Consider the following 17,588-nt stretch of genomic DNA (forward strand, 5'->3'; position numbering starts at 1 on the left):
ACACACCCCGGGGCCGGTCACCCCCGGGGCCGCCGGGAGCGGTGGGGGGACGCGGCCCGAGGCGGGGGGTCGGGCGTTGGAGGGCCTGGCCGGGGGCAGCCCCGCTGCCTGGGCCTCCGCTGCGGTTCCGTCGCTCTTAAATAGGGTTCATTTGTGATGAATTAATTTATGGGAGTTCGGAGTCGGCCACCGGGGTGCAGCGGTGGCGAACGTGGCATCCAGCGTACTTTCTAAAGAGGGAAGGGGCAGGGCACGAATCTTCTCGCAGCCTTTTGGAAGCTGATGGTCCTCAAAGAGAAGCCGTCCCTGGAGAAACGTAAATTGACTGGGTAGAAAATGATGATGTTGGTGTTTTGATGGGATAGGATAACACACTGAGGAGTGGAATGAGAAACCAATCAAAGCTTTTCTGCGTCCTTTTCTCTCTCTTCCCCCTCGTTTTTGTTATTCAATTTGATCGTGTGGATCATAACATCCTTTCAAAACCTCTGAGTCGAATGAGTCTGATTAACTTGATGACAACAGGAGCTGATAGAGGGTCTGTCCCTGCCACGCGCGGGATGTGCACGCTGTCGGGGGGGCAGCCTCTGCCAGTTTGGGGGTCCGGGGCTGCGGCCTTCCATCGCAGCTGACGGCCAGTGGGAGCCGCCTGCTCGCAGCCCTGGCGAGCTCGGAGGCCTGGGAGCGAGGTGGGATGGAAGGAGCCTGCGGGGGCTCGTCGTGGGTGGGATGGAAGGAGCCCGGTGCAGGTGGGCTGCTGTCGGCACAGCGCTGCCGGCCCGGGTCTGTCCCTGCCGTGCTGCAGGACACAGGGTAGGCACCCTGGCTTCAGTGCAAGCAGGGCTGAGCGCTCCTGAAGTGCAGGGACCTCCTTCGCAGCCTGTCCGCACGTATCCCTGCGATTTAGTTTGCCCGTAGGGTCCTAGTAGACTTTATCGATGACCTGGTTTTGTTACGCTGACGGAAATGAGCAGACGTGTTTGGGCTAACAGTGTAGCGATGCTTTAAATTGCGTCCTCCGAATGTGCTTAACTGTGCATTTAATTTGAATTTAATAGAGCAGTTTATTTTAAAAATGCAAAACAAGTTCTGGGAAACCTACTTAAAGAAGGAACAACTCGAATGCAAGCGTAGACCCTGTTGCTCTAGTTTGATGCTAATGTTACTAATTATTGACTTTTTTTCTTTTGTAAAATCATGTTTATTTGGCTGCGTTTATTTGTTGCGTCAAATTGTCTTCTGGAGCTGGGTTTGCCCACAATTAAGGTGAGGTTCGGAAGTGGCGTGTCCCATCTTACACTCAGCCTTTCTGTTCCTGCCTAGGATGATCTTGCCCGATGTAGATCCGTGGCAAAACTCCCAGAAATGCAGGATCCACCAAAAAAAAATTTGGCATTCAGACTAGAATTCCTCCTTCAGTTAATCCCTCAGAGAGCTACAAACCTGGCTTCTCTCATCTGTGTCTCCAACCAGAACAACAAACACCATTTTTTCCAAACTAGCCGCGCCAGAAGTGTGGAGCGGGAATTCTCGGTAAGGTGCCGGGGTGGAGTCGGCAGGATGGGGGCACGGCTGCGCCTGCAGGGCTGCTGCGTCTGTGGTGGGAGACAGGGCTGGCACACGGGGCTTTGCCAGACCTTTGCAGGGTGTCCTGCTCCCTCCTCACCTCTCCCGCTACTCATGGGGGTTTGTCTTGGCCTTCAGATTTCTCCTTGGGTGAATATCCATTTGTTACTACGAATGCACTGAGTTAGGTGGCCGTGTGGCTTAGCTAAAATTATGACTACTTCTTGTATAATTTTAAATTAAGCTCTTGTTCAGGGCGCTTAATTTAAATGCGACTCTGTTATTTATGCATTTGTTTGCTGGAGAAGTGACCTCTAGAGAAAGCTGATGACAACCGTTACACAGTGCCTTTCATTGTGTTGCGTCGTTGTCGGCGATCATTTTTCATGCTGCTTTGACTGAGTGTCCCCCTTGTAAAATTTCAGGCCACGAGCAACAGGGTGATAACAAACATTTGCACGGACAAACTCCCTCATGCGTTCCTTTTGCAGAGGGTGAAAAAAAGAAAAAAAAAGTGGCAAGATTGCCCTTTGAATTAACGCGGGAACGCGGGAGGTTGAACGAAGTTCCTTGGCACAGCCTGATGCCTGTAGCACTTGGAGGGTCTTAGAGCTTCCTGAAACACGGCTGTGAAATTCAAACACCCTCTGCTTTCCCTGCGTTTTGAGGACTGGTTTCTCCCGCTGGCAGGCTCACCTTGAGCAGGGAGAGCCGTGCCGCCCTGTGCTTGCCGAGGTTCAGCAGCGCCGGCAGCAGAGGCTGTGCGAGCCCGGCTTGCGCCGCGGGAAAGTCGGCGTGCCGCTCTGGTATTCCCCGTATCCGAAGGGCAGAGACGGGGGGAGAGTGCAGCAGAGGTCTCGAAGCTGAGAAGAATCCTTCCTCAATTCAGCCCCTTACAGTTTTAAATGATACAGATGTTTTTATGTGTTCCGTGTCGTACCGTGGTTGTTTTGCTGTCACGGCAGCGTTACAGCATCCCTGCCTTCCTGCAGTGGTTTACTATGGACAGATACTCATCGACCTTCTCTTGCCAGGCTCATTATATTATCTGGAAAAGCCTCTGGAACGCTGAAGTGCTCGTGTCAGCGGTGACCTGAGCTCTTTCCTGCCCTGCGGGAGCTGCCATGGAGCGGGGGTGCTGTCGTCAGCCCAGCCGCTGCCGTCTCGCTCAGCTGCTGTTGCCTCTGAAGCTGCTCAGGTTGTAGGGGGGCTCTTTGGGTGAAACAGGAAAGAGATGAGAAGGAACAAAGGCGTATCGCTATTTTTAGTCTCCGTGTTGGGGGGGCTGGGGCCTCTGGCCCTCTGTTTTTCCAGGGTGGTACCCTGGTTTTCGCTGCGATTCCTGCCTCGCTCCGCAGCGCAGCCCTGCGGCTCTTCCAGAGCGGGGTAGCACGTACTTCTGCAAACATCGACGTGCCATCTCCAGACACATCGGTGCAGCCACAGACAAATGGAATGTAGGACAGAAACACAGACACGGCAGGCGCAAGCCAGGTTATAAATGCTGGGTTGTTGTCTGTGGTTGTGGTTCTGCTTCGTCCCTCCGCCTTCCCAACGTGGGAAGAAGAGAAGCTGCCCAAGCTGAGGAGGAACGTGCTGCAGGACGCTGCGAACGCTGCCTCCAGCCCAAGCTGTGGAAGAAATTACGTAGCAGACACCATTTACGGGAAGAGACGCGATCTCTGGCTTAGGACAGACACAAGCTGCAGTTTGCTGGAGGATGGAAGTGGTATCACCACGTATTTGCTCGGTTGTGCTCTGGGTGACTCTTCGTGGCCATGGCGGGGTGTAGGTACCAGGCTGGATGGATCTTTGGCGTGACTCAAGGTGTCTGCTCTTTTGTTATGAGCAACTTTTTTTTCTGAAGTGAGTCTCCGTGCCAGCGCAGAAACTGAAATCGTGTCACTGAGAACTTACGGCTGCTCTTCCAGGAAAGCAAAAGCAAAGCTGCTCTTCAAAGCCAAGAGCACTGCTGCTCTGCAGAAGGGCTGCAAGGAGGTTTCTTGCCTTGTTCCCGTGATCCTGAGATGCGGCTCGGTTTTTAGGCTGGGGAAGAAGACATTAATCCCAAATTTCCATTTCCACAAGACCGAATGTGACACAACTTGGAGTATATGGGCTTGTAATTTCGTCAGGGTTATTTCTCCTTCCTTTTTCTCCCATGAGATCAAAGTGAAACCTTTTATTAAATAAGGTGAAAGAAGTGACAGTTGCAGGATTTCGGCTAATTGGTTTTATGTCCTGTACTGCAAGATGCTAATCTTGGTGGTTAGGTGTTTGCACCAGGCGTTGTTATTGCTTTGAGGAAATAATTTTTGTGCTTGTCATAAAAACTCTAGAACGGTACAAAACAGGGGCGGGGGGGAAGTTATTAGGTCTTCTGGTACAGTCCTCCATGGTGCAAGATTGTTCCCTATGGTATTCTCCAATACTTTGTCCTACCTACTCTTAAATTACCTAGGTTATAGAGATGAATTATGTCTAGACTTCTGAATTTCAGCTAGGGAATGAAGTGAGCTGGCCGTTTTGGACCCGAAACACTGATATTTCGAAAATCAGAAGTCAGCCTCAAAACACAGAAAGAAACCCACCCAAATGGCAAAAGATAATCCAGCCCTTTCTGGGGTTTCTGTGATCAGAAACGTGGTCTATTTTGGAGGGCCCAAACGCTGCCGGTTTGGCTGTTCCCGCCGTGGCAGAGCCAGGAGGTCTTCGGACTCCCATGAGAAAGCCAGGGCTCCCAACACGCGTCTGCAATACAGAGAATTTTAACTGTGCTGAAATGAGCGCTACTTCGCTTGTTCAGTCACGATTGCCACTGACTTTTTCTGTGCCTGGCAGTACAGAATCTTGCCTTCAGTAATTTGACGGGGACAAGCCAACATGTAGGATGCATTTAGGCATTTTATTGACACGCCGTCTTTCAAATGCAGTTGCAGATAAGCAAGCGTGTCACTCTGAGGAGCAGTTTTGACTAGCTCAGTGGATCAAAAGATTGGCAGGGAGATGATTTTGCAGTCTGGGTGGAGGTCTGCCTCTCGCACGCTTCGTTTTGTTTTAAGATGACAGTGAGAAATGCAGAAGTTGCAGAACGAGAAACCGCTCACCAAAATAAATCAATTCCTGTCTGTGTTGAGGGTCTCGGAGATGGGGTTGAGCTGGTGCCTGATTTACTTACCAGCTTTTTCCAGCGGATGCGAGCCCCTCTCGCCTTCCAGACCCTCTCTGGGTGCAGAGGTGCTGGCCCAACAGCCCCAGGTGGCTCGGGACGGCGGCGCTGGCACCAGCACGGCCGCAGTGGCCCAACCGGGAGACGTGGCAGTGGGTAGAGACACTCGTCAAGGAAGAGGATGCTTGCTCGTCCTCTAACGGGGCTGGAAGCGGTTATTAAGTATTAGTTCTGGGATGAAATAAAGCCAAACGCAGTGCTGCTCGCATGTACACGTCTCCTCGGCAGAGGGTCTTTGATAGGGCAGGATTTTGAGGAGGGGTGAAAATGGGGCCAGGAGCCATAGGTGAAGGGAAGACGATGTACAAAAACCTGAGCGCGTGGGCGGGCTGGGGAACGGTGTTGGGGAAGGTGTTTTGGGCTGGGGTGGCTGAAGGAGGTGGAAAGGGGGAGTTCTGCTTGGTTCCTCCTGTCCGGGAGAGCAGAAATTTGTGCCCGCGTGTAGAAGAGCAGAATTACACCCGGGGGGATTTCTGCTCCGAACCGCAGTCATCTCTGAGACCGTGACCTTCACTAGTGGGTCGGTGTCCTGGTTGGAGGTCAAAAGGGGCGTCTGGACAGGACACACAGGTCTCGCTTCGCTCTAAAAGAGGTGCCCCACGAAGCCAGTGGCAGTTTTGCGTAGGCAAGAGAGGGCTCTGGTGTTTGGCCCATTATCATTGACAAATACAGAAATATAGATTGGGACTGGTTTTTTACCTCATTTTAAATACGAATCAGAGACTATCCTTGCCCCGTATTTCGGCCGTCCAAAAGCTGCCAGTGGTTTAGCTGAATTATCTGATGCAGATCTTCGTTTCTTAGACATATGCAGTACAAGGAAGGGAAGGGCATGGGGCTGCTGTCCTTTGATCTGCTCGTAACTCACCCGTGTGTAACTCACCCGCAATCATTGACTTCTCTAATGGGAAAAAGCAAACGCGACGGACTGGTTCCCTGTCCTCATCCTGGCATCCCCGTCAATCTTCGTGCCATCTCTCTCTGATTCCTACGGCCAGGGAGGCCGAAAGCAGATGTGCTCATTGACTCGTACCGTTAATCATTGCCGTGCTTGAGCGATTTCTGGCAGGATGCTGCGTGCCTTTCACATGTTGCGGTTTTACAGGTTGCTTTTGTGTCCGTGGGCAGGCTGCTGGCTGCGTGCCCCTCTGCTGTCACGGGTGAAGCCCAGGAACAGGAAAGCCGAACCTGGCAGCATTAAAAAAAAAAAAAAAGAAAAAAAAGAAAAATAAAAAGTGATAAAACCGCAGAGAAGGTTTTTTAAATCTTGCCGTTAGTTTCTCAGTCAGTGAATGATTTCTATCACCGTAATAGATTGCATGCTATTGCTAACTCTTTCAGACTGGTGTCTAAAAAAATCAATTATTCACAGAAATTCTTGCTGACAGTTGTGAATGCCGGGTCACAGCTCTGTGGTGCACATTTAGCAGCTTAACGCAGCGAACCAAGTACAGGAACTGCTTCAGTTTGCTATTGAGAAGGAAAAAGGATGTGCAGAAGCCGGAACAGGCTGGCCAGGGGCGGCAAATGCAGGCAAGATCTCCAGCATTCAGGTTGTTTTTTCTTAACAGGATGGCTGGAAATTCACCTAGAAAACTAACAAACCTGTATCCGATAGTCTGTTTTAAAACAAGAAAGTTTCAAAGAGAAAAGGCGGAGAAGTTTCTATATTCTTTACAAAAAAGGGCTTTGTGCAAATGTAATTCTTACGTTCTGGAGCTTTTTGGCCAGAAATGAGCGTGTAACAAATGAGCGTTAAGTAGCAAGCATTTCTAGTCCACCTAAAATGTCACGTTGGGGGTGAATTTTCTAATGCCTGAAGGGGTTTTTGCCTGGCTCTGGACCCTTCCCACTCCAGCATTTTTCGGTCAAGGCTCGTGCCCCCCCATCAGCAGGGATTTCTGCCATCCCCGGAGGTTGTGCCCAGCCTGGAAAACAACACGCAGAAGCGAGAGGCCACCAGCTCCATCATCGGGAGCCATCTGCTCTTATCAGCGACATTCATTACCCCGAGCATGTTTGCGCGCCGCTGTAGACGAACCAGCCCAAGCAGTTGCTGCTGGCAGATAACCCGGAGCCGTCGCTGGCTGTACACAGCCAAACCCACAGCCGGGCTGAGCTCCGTTCCTCGGGGAGCCCGGCTTGGCGGCGAGGAGTGGGACCACGTCAGGTGCGGGTGACAGACGCGCGGGGATGCTGCCCGCCCTCCTGGGGGATGTTGCAGGAGGGGTCCCCGAAGGTGGCAGCGCAGGGGGCTCTGCCCCATCCAACTGTCCACTCGGGCATCCTTCATCCTTCCTCTGTCCGTGGCTCCCAACGAGCACTTGCTTTCCCTGTGAAAATAGGTTTGAGGTTTTCTTTTGGCTTCTCCAGTGACTCGCTTTTGCGTGAAGCCCTGCCTATTGCAAATTAAATAAACTGTTGAAAACCTGACAGGTCTTACAAGCAGGAGATGCCTGGTGTTGCCGGGGCACTGTACCTAGACTCATTTCCCCATCAGGTGTCTCCAGATAATCATTTTCTATCCCGTACCCTTTAAATACTGAGATTCTTCACTCGGCTCTGCCCAGCTCTCGTGCTCGGCCGTGCATCCCACTGCGGGACAGAAGAACGAACCACCGGTGGTTTTTATATTGAATCTGTAGAGCTTAATGGACAACGTTGCAGCTGGTTCCTCTCTGTTTTACTTTCCTCGTCTGCAAGACGCAGTAAAATCTGAATCTTGCTCAGTTTACCGAAGATCTATTGAAATGTGTAATTTTGGTGGCGAAACTTTGATCATTATTAAGGGAAGCCAGAAAATGTTGGATTTGTTACCAGCTGGCTTTCAGGGTAAATATAAAATTGATCCACTTAGGTGTTAAAAAAAAAAAAAAGTGTACTCTGCAGAGAAAAAGCGGAAGGGTTTTGCAGAGCTCCTTAGAGGCGCTAAACCGTTTTGTAGGTGAAAAGCCACAGAGCTGAAGATTCTCTGTCAGCGAGCCCTTTTCTTGGGCCCATTGATAGGATGAGTGCTGATAAGGTGTTTGTATTAGAACTGCCCGGCCCGGGTGGTTTTGACATTTTTTCTTCTTTCTGCGTCTTAAAGGGAACAAAAGCAAGAGAGAGGATTCTGTCAGAGCATCCCCTTTCAGACAAAAGGGTCCTGTTTTCCAATTCGGGTTCCTACAGGTGGGTGCCTGCAGCCTTCTCCAGACCCCAGCAATGCCCGTCACCATCCCTGTGCGAAGGGAGGTCGCGGAGATAATTTTGCTCTTGGACGCGGTTGTTGGTGCTCGCTCGTGTCAGGCTACCGTCCGAGCACGGAGGAGGGCTCGCCAAAGACAGAGCGCAAGTAAAACTCGTCTGTTTTCCTCTTGATACCCAGCCCTTGTTAGCAAGGTGCTAAATACTGAGTTGGGTGCTGAAACCATGATTTCCCCAAATCATTTGCCTTCTGTAGCGTATTTACTTAACTTCCAGTTGGCAGTGATTGTTTTCTTGCAGTTATCGTGATGATGAAAAATGCGTTGAGCATTGGCCCGAGATAATCTCTTATCTCCACTACGGACAAGGGGAAATTTTAACATTTCTGGTCATCATACTTTCCGTTGGAAAATATACAGGATGTGCTTCATGGAGCCCACGTATCACTTTGCGCTGTCTGCAGAAATGTTACAGTCGGCTGCACAGGTTTAACAAATGAGAGACTATTCAGGAGCATGGGGGAAAAATAATGATGAAAGTTGAAAATATAAACTTACAACCTCACCAGCCTGACGTTTCACGAAGGACGCTTCCAGCAGCAAGGACGTGCTGCTCAAAGACTGGCTGAGGACAGAGAGGGACCTGGCGGCAGAGGGAGAGTGCGGGGATGCTCCTGGTCTTTGTTATTCCCCAAAGAGGAGGAAAATGATACAGAAACAGGTTCCTGACCTGCACATTTCAAATTCAGAGTAGAGCTGATGGATTCATTTGTCGTGGTTTAATTTCTCACATCCCTGATTCTGTTTGGCTTTCCCTAAAGACGGGGTGACAGATCCTGGGGCGACACTCACATCTTGCTTTGGATTTGAAGCTCTCTGGAGACTGTGGATGCAGAGATGCACGGGGGAGGCTCAGGACCATCTGTAGAAGACTGTGGTATTGTGTAACCGGTTACTTCTGTTCTCCTTCTTATAAATACCAATGCTTATTATGCAAGAAGCCGTGCTAACAGAGTTCGGAGGCAAGCGCAGCCAGGGCCGGACCCCTCGCTGCCGCGTGGGGACGGCGTGCTGGGACTCGGCTCTCCGGAGCGGTGGATTTCGGCTGTGTCCCGCTGCAATCACCTGTCCGTCGGGTCTGTCTGTTCCAGGACGTTTGGTATACATTCAGGGTCTCAGCTGTAGTGCAGGTGAAAAGCTCATTTCAATTTAGTCCTCTTAATTTTATTCTTTTGGGGATCTTTGTTTCAGAGTCTAGGCCACAAACTCTGCACTGTGCAAATAAGTAGTTTATTTATTATCTGCTTTAGAATGACAAAGAGGGGAGACGATCAGCAATATTAGCTCCATTCACTAAACAATCAGTCACAAAAGCGACTGTTGGCATCACTTCCATGGGTGATTTTTGATTGGGAACGGTTTAAATTAAGGCATAACTCTGGTGCGCTCCATAGTGGAGATAGATGTAGATATAACATTTTTATTTTTTTTTTAATATGGAAGTAATGGTGAAGAGAGAAATAGATGAACGCTTCTAATGTGCTTTTGGTTTAACGGATCCTTCCTGTTCTCAAAAGTTGCACTATTATTAACTGTTCAGAAGTGCCATAACCTATTCTTTCAATTCTGTTGGTAAACAGACTAATAAAGCACAGAAAACCCATCTGTTCTTGCTTTACTGGGGACTTCATCGAATACCTCATTTTTCATTTAGCTCTCATTTCTCATTTAATTCTTCTCATAAGAAGAGAAATACTCCGTATTGCCCTCATTGCGAGATCCAAGAGTAAAATCTACAGACGAGAATAACTTGACTTTGATGTAAATTGGCAAAAAAAATCAATCATGGAGATGGCAGCACGGTGGCTGGAACAAATCCCCTCTTAAAAGAGCAACATAAAAGACATTATGAATAAGAATCATTTTGCACCAGTCCTACAGGTTATTTATGTTTGAGATAGGAGTGGATTACACATGCTGCCATCAAACCCTTGGTGCTACGTAGCTTGGGTTTCACGTGGATTAAAATTGCTCGCGGCCCTCTACTATTTCAGAGTGGAGCTGGGAAGTCTTTAGCGCCGACTCCTAAGTCTTAGTGCATCTTGTTCACTACAGCGAGAAGCTCGAAAGCCGAATGAAAAATGCCGGGAGAGAGAAAAGAGGAAGGCTCAGTACTGTAAAGAGAGATGAACCCAGTTTGTCTGCTGCAGATCGGGATGTAAGATTTTGCAGCGGTGTAGCGTAAGGGTTTCTGTCGGAGATGGAAGCTAAGAATTTGCTGCTATCTGATGATTTTTGCCACCTCAGCAGGCGTGAAAGGACCCTGAAGTGGGCTTTACCATCCTTCACCCACCACAGGGCGCCCAGAGTTGTCAGGGACCGACCGTGCAGTGGCCAGTACGTTCCTGTGTGTTCTCCCGTCTGGCTGTAGGGGCGTCGGCGCCATAGGGGGGGCAGCTCCGTAGGGTGAGTAACCAGCAGCCCCGCGGGAAGGGGGCGCAGCCATCCGGGGACAGCACCGGTGCCCGCTCCACCTCGGCCCCGCCGACCAGGTGGTTTAACGCCTCGCTCGCCGCTTCTCTCCGGCTTCACACCAGCGTTGTCCGGTCGGAGGATGCGGCTCAGGAGGATCAGATTCCTGCTGAAGTGTCCCCAGCATCCAACAGCGGATGGGTCTGGGCTTCTGCTCATTTACCTGAGACAGTCACGTTGGTGAGCGCTCCTGCCCCCCTCGTGTCAGAGCTGCTTGGCGTTTGACGCTGTGCTGTTTCTTTTCTCCGGACGCATTTCCTTCTCTCTTCTGTACGTGCGCCCTTCCCTGCTCCAAGCCAGGAAGGATCGTGTTCTGTCCGATGGCAGCTGCTGCCCAAACGCCGCCGTGGCCGATCTGAAATCGCGCAGGCGTCCCTGATGGAAAGCGTCTGTGCAGGAGGAAGCGCGCAGGGTGCTGAGATGGGCTGGCTTGTCCCGGGGGCTCCCACCTCGCCGGGTGCCCTGGGCAGGTCATGGTGAGGAGGAAAGCAACACTGCCCAAAACCCAACCGCTGAGACTCGGCCTGGCGTAGGAGTTCCAGCACCCCTTCACGCCGCGGGGCTATTGCGTCTTGTTCATTGCCTTGCAAACAGCGTGTCGAAAAAGCAGTTTTACCTACCCAACGGACAATAGAAAAAAAAATGAGGGAAGTTGGCAGGAGCAAGCCTAAGGTATCTGCTGTAACACAGGTGTGAGCAGAGAGCTCGTCTCAGGATGGACGTGCAAACGCAGAAAGAAACTCTCTTCAGCTGCCTGTTTTCTCCCCTTCCCTCCTTCTCTCTTAATTGCGTGGAAATTCCCTATCAGTGGGAGAATGCGCTTTTTCAAAAAAAGCATTTCCATGAGTGTGCAACGGTGGCCTGTGACAACGACCAGAAATCGGGTTCCCTCTTTCACAATTTTAAAATTAATTTTTTCAGTAGAAACCCAGAGTGTTTTATAGGGAGTATTTTCATTTGGAAATGCTGAAATCAGGCAGCTGCAAGACCTACGTGTCGTTAACAAGTTGTGTTTTTCTCGGACTATGTCGTCTGACAGATGTCTTCTTCAGACAGATTCTTCTTCAGATTTCATGGTCTGCGGTTGTCCAGATGGTTCCTCCATGGGACTGGCCTGAGGGAACCGGGGTTCCTCCATGGAACGGGCCTCCAGTGTGGCTGCTGTTGCAGTTCTTGCAGGTCTCCGTCAGCCTGTGGAGCATGCAGGTCCCCTGGGCAGCGGTGGCCCAGCCTGGTCCTGCCCGCCGGAGGTGGTCCTTACAGTCACGTGCATGCAGAAGGATGGTTTTGGTGCATGTGGTTTGTGCCACACCTGGACCTTCAATGCCTCCTCCGGGGGAATAACGGTGCAGGGCCATGCCCGTGTGTTGGAAGGGAGATGGGTCTGTAACAGCTTTCCAGCATCTCGGCTTCATAGTTACTCTTGGAAACCAGTGAAATAGGTAGGAAAAGTCAAATCATGCCATTGCTGACGTGCTTTTGTTAGGAAAGGTGGAAGCAGGTCGTTACCTGGTGCCACCAAGCAGTAGGAAGTCTCCATAGCATGTGTCCCAGTGTCCGCGGCACAGCTGGGGACCTCCTTCGGGCTCTGCAGCTTCCAGAGCCTGGACCTCGGCCCCTCTCTTTTACTGCTGGGTTGGTGCCGTGTTTAACACTGATTTCTTAAAAAGCTGTGCCAATGTCTGAATTTTCTGGTGGGAGGGTGAGGGCTCCTGGTCGCCATTTGCAGTTGTGCCATCAGGAGCCTGGCGCCGGCAGGGCTCGCGGCCAGCTCTGCGAGGGAGGGCAGGCACAGTCGCAAGGGGAGCGATGCTGGGGCCGGGCGGTTTCACTCACACAAGATGCTTTACTGCTTCTGCTTTATTTCGTGTCTCACTTCTAGCTGCTTTTCTTTTGCTTTTTGGCATCGCGAGCTCTTCCAAGAGCTCTTCTGCGAGGCTGCTGCGGATGTTCAACATTACGCTTGTGACTTCAGGGACGCTAATTTCTAAGGCGTGCTTCTGTAGGAGAATAGACGTGCAGAAATAATATCAGCGTGTTTATTTTCTGCAGGGTTTATAGAACCTAATGTTCTGTCTCTTTCTGGCATCTGGTTATTCCAGCGTGTTTTAGTTGCATTAAACAGTCAACAATAAGCAACACAAAGGCTTGAGTTACGCGTGTGTTGGAATAATGAGGCGAAGTCGTGGATTGCTCCCTTTCTGCACAAACAGCGAGTGGCAATCTTGAGAACATGCTTTCAGGTAATTATTGCTGTATTTTAGATCATTTTGGTATATACTTAGGTGACGTATTTGATGTTTAGTCTCGATGTTTCGCTACGGAAGGAGCACAGGAAATGTTTAATGGGCAAGTATGCCTAGGTTGCTCTCTCGTTTCTGTTTTCTTACCAGCAAAACATAAATCCGCAGCTTGTTGACAATGAAACCATATGGTAGCTCTTTCCGACAAATCGATTTTGCGATACAGATAATCCTGGCTGTGCATGAGAAGAGATATTTTGGATTATTTTGTCTTAATTCTTGCATTGCTGTCTGGTTTTCAGCGCCCGGAAATTATGCGCGTGGCTATTTCTGAACACAGTCGTGTGGGTGAATTAAGAATTAATGGAGTACACTACGCTTTAGTGTCTTTACTTTGAGGACAGTTATTTGTCACGTGAAATAATCTGTTTATTCGCTGTAGCCCCTCTGTGTTGGCAGACAGTAGCAGCAGATTCAGATACTTGTTGAACTCCGGGTATCCTCTTAGTGTGAAGCCAAGCTGAGAAATGCGTTTGTATAAACCAGCTCTTGCTTTACAAGGAGCTGCAGAAGAAGCTGCAGGAACCTGAAGGTGTTCGGGTCCTTGTGCCCTGAAGGGAAGTGGCCAGCTGATGGCTGACGGTCATCCGGGTTCACCGGAGCTGGCGCCGTGTGGCGACGTGGTGCGCGGAGCGGACGCGGCGGTTCGTTAATCCTTTTCAATGGGTAAAACGAGCAAGCGAGAGTCCTCACAGCTTCTGTTGGACTTCAAAATAAATAAATAAATAAAAACCCAAATAAAAAATGGCCAGCCTTTGCTTCACAGGGACACGTCAGCAAAGTGAGATCTCTTCTTGAGCTTGGAAGTAGTAGCCGGTATCTGGAAGCGTAAGCAGAGCTCGAGCCTGGGCGTGGAGAACCGTGGCGAGGATAATGGGAACCGGGCGCTGGAGGCACGTCTCCAGTCTAGGAACGATGCCGTGAAACTAATCACAGCTAAACAACACATCATGAATTTTCCCGTTTACTCTAAACTACGTAGAAACAGCTGATAGGCTGTTAATTCCGCAAGCGTTCCTCCTAGCTTTGGGTGCTGGCTGCCGGGCATGAAGCTGCGGGGTGGGAGATGCAGCTCTTGCAAAAGCTACGTGAACAATAAGTGGGGGTTTTATTCAGTTTCACATCTCTGGGTGCTAACAGTTACTGCAACCCAAGGCGTGAACATGGTATTTTCTAGATATTTAGGAAATAAATATAAATCGAGATGTAAATCCGGTCAGCACAAATGTTTATGCAGTGTTTGTGTTTTACTTCAGGAGGCAGTGCAGCCTCAGACACCAGCCTCGGCTGAAAACAAAAATATATTATACTTAATAGTATTAAAATTCTTGATTGGAGTAGATTTAGAGAGATATAAACGTGCCTGAAGAGTACTCAAAGGACAAATCTACATGCAACATCTGCTTATATAAATACAAGGACGGACGCTTACCGAAACAGTGATTTTTCTGGAGACGGAAGGGTAAAATCAGCCTAGCAGAGCAGTGGGTGCAGCAGCAGCAAGTGACCGCAAAAACGTTATAGATAGGGACCAGCAACGAATGGTGGAGCTTACAGGAGAGATTTTACAAATCCAAAATCCAAACTTGGATAAAATTCACAAAGTCCTAACAGCAGAAATCTGTCTATGCATTTCAATAGAAGCGTCGGTAAGAAGGAAGAAGTAGTGACACGTTTCACGTGTTGACTTTGGTGGGGAACCAAATCGCCTTGCGAAGCCCTCGGAAGAAGAAACGGCATTTCTGCTCTGGCCGAATGCAGGTGCATGAAGTGCAGTCGACGCACTTTCAGCTCTGCAGAGAGCCAGGCGCAGAAGCTTTCCCAAAGTCCGGCGCTCATTAGCTGTTGTTAAGGTGAGCCTCTGGGGCCCCGGCCCCAGGCACGGTCGTGCAGGAATGATTCCCTGGGGATGACACCGTGGCCGAAGTGAGGAAATACCCAATATCCATGGCTTCTGGGCGGTTAGAAATCTTTGTAGAGCTCAAGTGAAAAAAAAAATATTTTAAAATCCGCGGCTGAGGAATAATGCTGTGATCACTGAGATCCAGAGGTTTTAATCCCTCGGCGCAGAGCGTCATGGTTAAGGATGGAGCAGGAAAGGGTCAGTAGCACCTGAACCAGCTGCAGCTGCACGTGTTGCTCGGGATGGTCGATGCTGGATTAAATGAAATATGTCTTTCAAGAAAGGATCCAGTACCAAACGATCCGTTCTTTGGAGAGCAGAGGCTGAAGAGCGAGTCCAGGGAAAGTGGGAAGTCTGCTGGGAGCATGTGATGAGGGCTGCTGTGGTGGCTGAGCGGGTGGGCTTTGCACCAAATTTGGCTCTGAATTACTTCCCGCATCTCATGCAGCCAAAATTGTTATCCCTGTGAACTCTCAAGTGTGTGATCCAGCAGCTAAAAATAGCCTCGGAAGTGTAAAATGCAAAAAGGTAGATGTTTTGCAGTTTAGGACAATGGGATTTTTAACAGTGAGCCTCTGAGTGACTAAGGCAAAAAGAAAAGCCCTAACTCGTAACGCCCGTCTGGAGTGAGGAGGGAGGTTGTCCAGCCTACACATCCCGTGTGTTCCGGTAACGGGATGTTGGAGGGAAGGGCAGGAGATGAAGGGAAAAGACCCTCAAGGAAATATTTGCTCTCGTTGTGGCAAATTGCTGTCACAGTTAAGAGACTGAAAGAAGTGGCAGAACAAACAGAAATAATCCGCATGGAATTAAAAATAGACATGTTTTTAAAAGCTAGTCCTCAGTACATATTTACTTAATAGATTACACCAGTAATTGTCACTGTGGCTTTTGTTCGGTCTTTTGCTGAGATTTTTGGGGGTTTCTAGGTAGCAAGCCTGTCTGCTGCGGTTTGATTGCACAAGCTTAACATTAATTAATGACCAGGCGGGGCGGGTTAGTATTAAAAATAAGATAGATTTGGTATCGACGTGTGATTCCGTCGAGGTGTTCTCAAGGAGGCTATTAAAACTCTACGTTTCTTTTTGCTCGTAGCGTGGGAGGCGGATTTTTCCCCCTTTTAATTTTTGTGCGTGGCGTCCCAGCGCGTGCAGCTCTGGTCTTGCGACCGCCACGCAGTTGCCCCTGAGTCTGCTGAAGTCACTCGGGAACGCAGTGGAGGAGAGGGAGCTCGCAGCCTGATGCAGAAGCAGTGCTGGTGTTTAGCAAAAGTTAAAAAAAAAAAAAAAAAAGATACGTAAAACAGCTTCCAGATTCTGCCAGTGCACGCATACAAAACTAGAAGAATGTATTGATTGCTGTTGTCTTTGAAGTACATCTGGGTATTCTATGTTGTCTTAATGACCGATCATTGAAATTTGTGCTTAAAGTGAGTGTGAAACAAGGAATGTTGTGACAATAAATCCCAACGGATAAAGTTAGTGGCTGACATGAGGTGGCCGCGAGGAGAACGGCTCCATGACTCAAAGAACGGCTGGATGAACACCAAAGGAATAGAAAGAGAAAAGCCGAGCGAGCAAAAATGTACTAAAAATGAATGATCCGCTATAAAGCGGAGCTTGCCGCTTGAAAATGGAGATCAGCTGAGCGTAGCTGTGCTGTACGTGTGTGTCTGTCTCTGTCCCCTCTCTGTTGAGCAGCTGTTGAACCCAGCGTCTCCTTTCAGCCCCGACCAACAGGGGCGCAGGGCTTGTGAAAGGCAGGATGTTTCTGCAGGGTCACGGCAAGATGCTGCCAGGCAGACTGAAATGCTGCAATGTGTGATCGATCCATCAGGTCTTGGGAAGTTCGCATGGGGGAAGACGTGTCACGGATACTCCCTGCGTGAAAGGTGCCAGCCTGAGTACTTAATTAAACACACAGAGTCCAACAAGACAGGATTCTGTAGGAGACCACACCACTCATAGAATGACTCTTGTTTTTTTAAAAAAACCCCACGCTCAGTATTTACCAGTCGAAGTAGACGGTGTTGCAACAGGAGTAAAACCCCGCTTTGTGCCAGGGGTGGGGGCGGTGGAGCTGCTGGATGGCACCGAAGGGGGTTTGGCCTTGGGCTGGCACTTGGCAGAGCGGTCAGCATCGCCCACCCCGAGCTCTGTTGTTTGTTTCCGCCGTTAGCCTGGACTGATTTACAATCCGATGGCAGTAAAACCGAAGAGGACCTTCGCTCTTGGCTCTGGCGCCGCATTGTCTGGCTTTGTTTTTGTCGTGCAGGGCAGTGCAGCCGCGTCCTCCCTCCCCAGCTCGGCACCCTGCAGGTCCTTCACGGCAACGGCACGGCCCTGGGGACGGTGATAACCTTCCAGTGCTCTGCCGAGCACCAGCTGGAGGGACCGGGCGTCATCACCTGCGTTTGGAAAGGGAACGGTACCCAGTGGACAGCCGGAGCGCCCTCCTGCAAGCGTAAGGTTCCTTCCGAACCATTCCCCATCCCTTCGGGCTGCGTGGTGTTTATTTTGCCCTGCCTATCTCCTGCAACGCTAGGATTAATTCTAGACATCTGGGCAAGGAAAAAGACAAATTCGATTTCCTTCAAAGTTGCCCCCACCGCCTGTAATTGCCCTCCATATGTGTTCTGACATCATTCATTATCGTGACACAGAAAAGACCCAGTCGGATTTATGCCCGTTCTCACGTCACTGGCTCCGGGAGTGTTGCACCCCGAGCGACTGTGGCTCTGCAGCTACAAGCTGTGCCCTTCTTTAAAAATGTATTGAGATGACCAACTAATGTGGGAACGTATTTGCAAACCCTCTAATCTCCTGGCATTCTTTTCTGACTATTTTTTTTTTTCCTGTAAAAGAAACGGA

At 49.9% G+C, this 17,588-nt stretch overlaps 1 protein-coding gene across 3 annotated transcripts in view; it reads left to right on the plus strand.

Annotated features, from left to right (window-relative positions):
• The window catches only part of SUSD3 (sushi domain containing 3), a 36,952-nt gene that overhangs the window by 1,151 nt on the left and 18,213 nt on the right, over nucleotides 1-17,588 (plus strand). The window contains exons 2-4 of one of the 3 annotated variants that reach the window (XM_063347641.1): nucleotides 1,324-1,533; nucleotides 12,615-12,755; nucleotides 16,993-17,181. In XM_063347641.1, the coding sequence (XP_063203711.1) occupies nucleotides 12,746-12,755; nucleotides 16,993-17,181 (199 nt within the window). In that variant the 5' untranslated portion in view covers nucleotides 1,324-1,533; nucleotides 12,615-12,745. Of the gene's footprint in view, nucleotides 1-1,323; nucleotides 1,534-11,104; nucleotides 12,756-16,992; nucleotides 17,182-17,588 lie in introns of those variants that run through there. The other 2 variants (XM_063347642.1, XM_063347640.1) reach the window with 2 other exon arrangements.

Source organism: Chroicocephalus ridibundus, chromosome 10 (assembly GCF_963924245.1).
Source record: "Chroicocephalus ridibundus chromosome 10, bChrRid1.1, whole genome shotgun sequence".
In the NCBI taxonomy this organism is placed as follows: domain Eukaryota; kingdom Metazoa; phylum Chordata; class Aves; order Charadriiformes; family Laridae; genus Chroicocephalus; species Chroicocephalus ridibundus.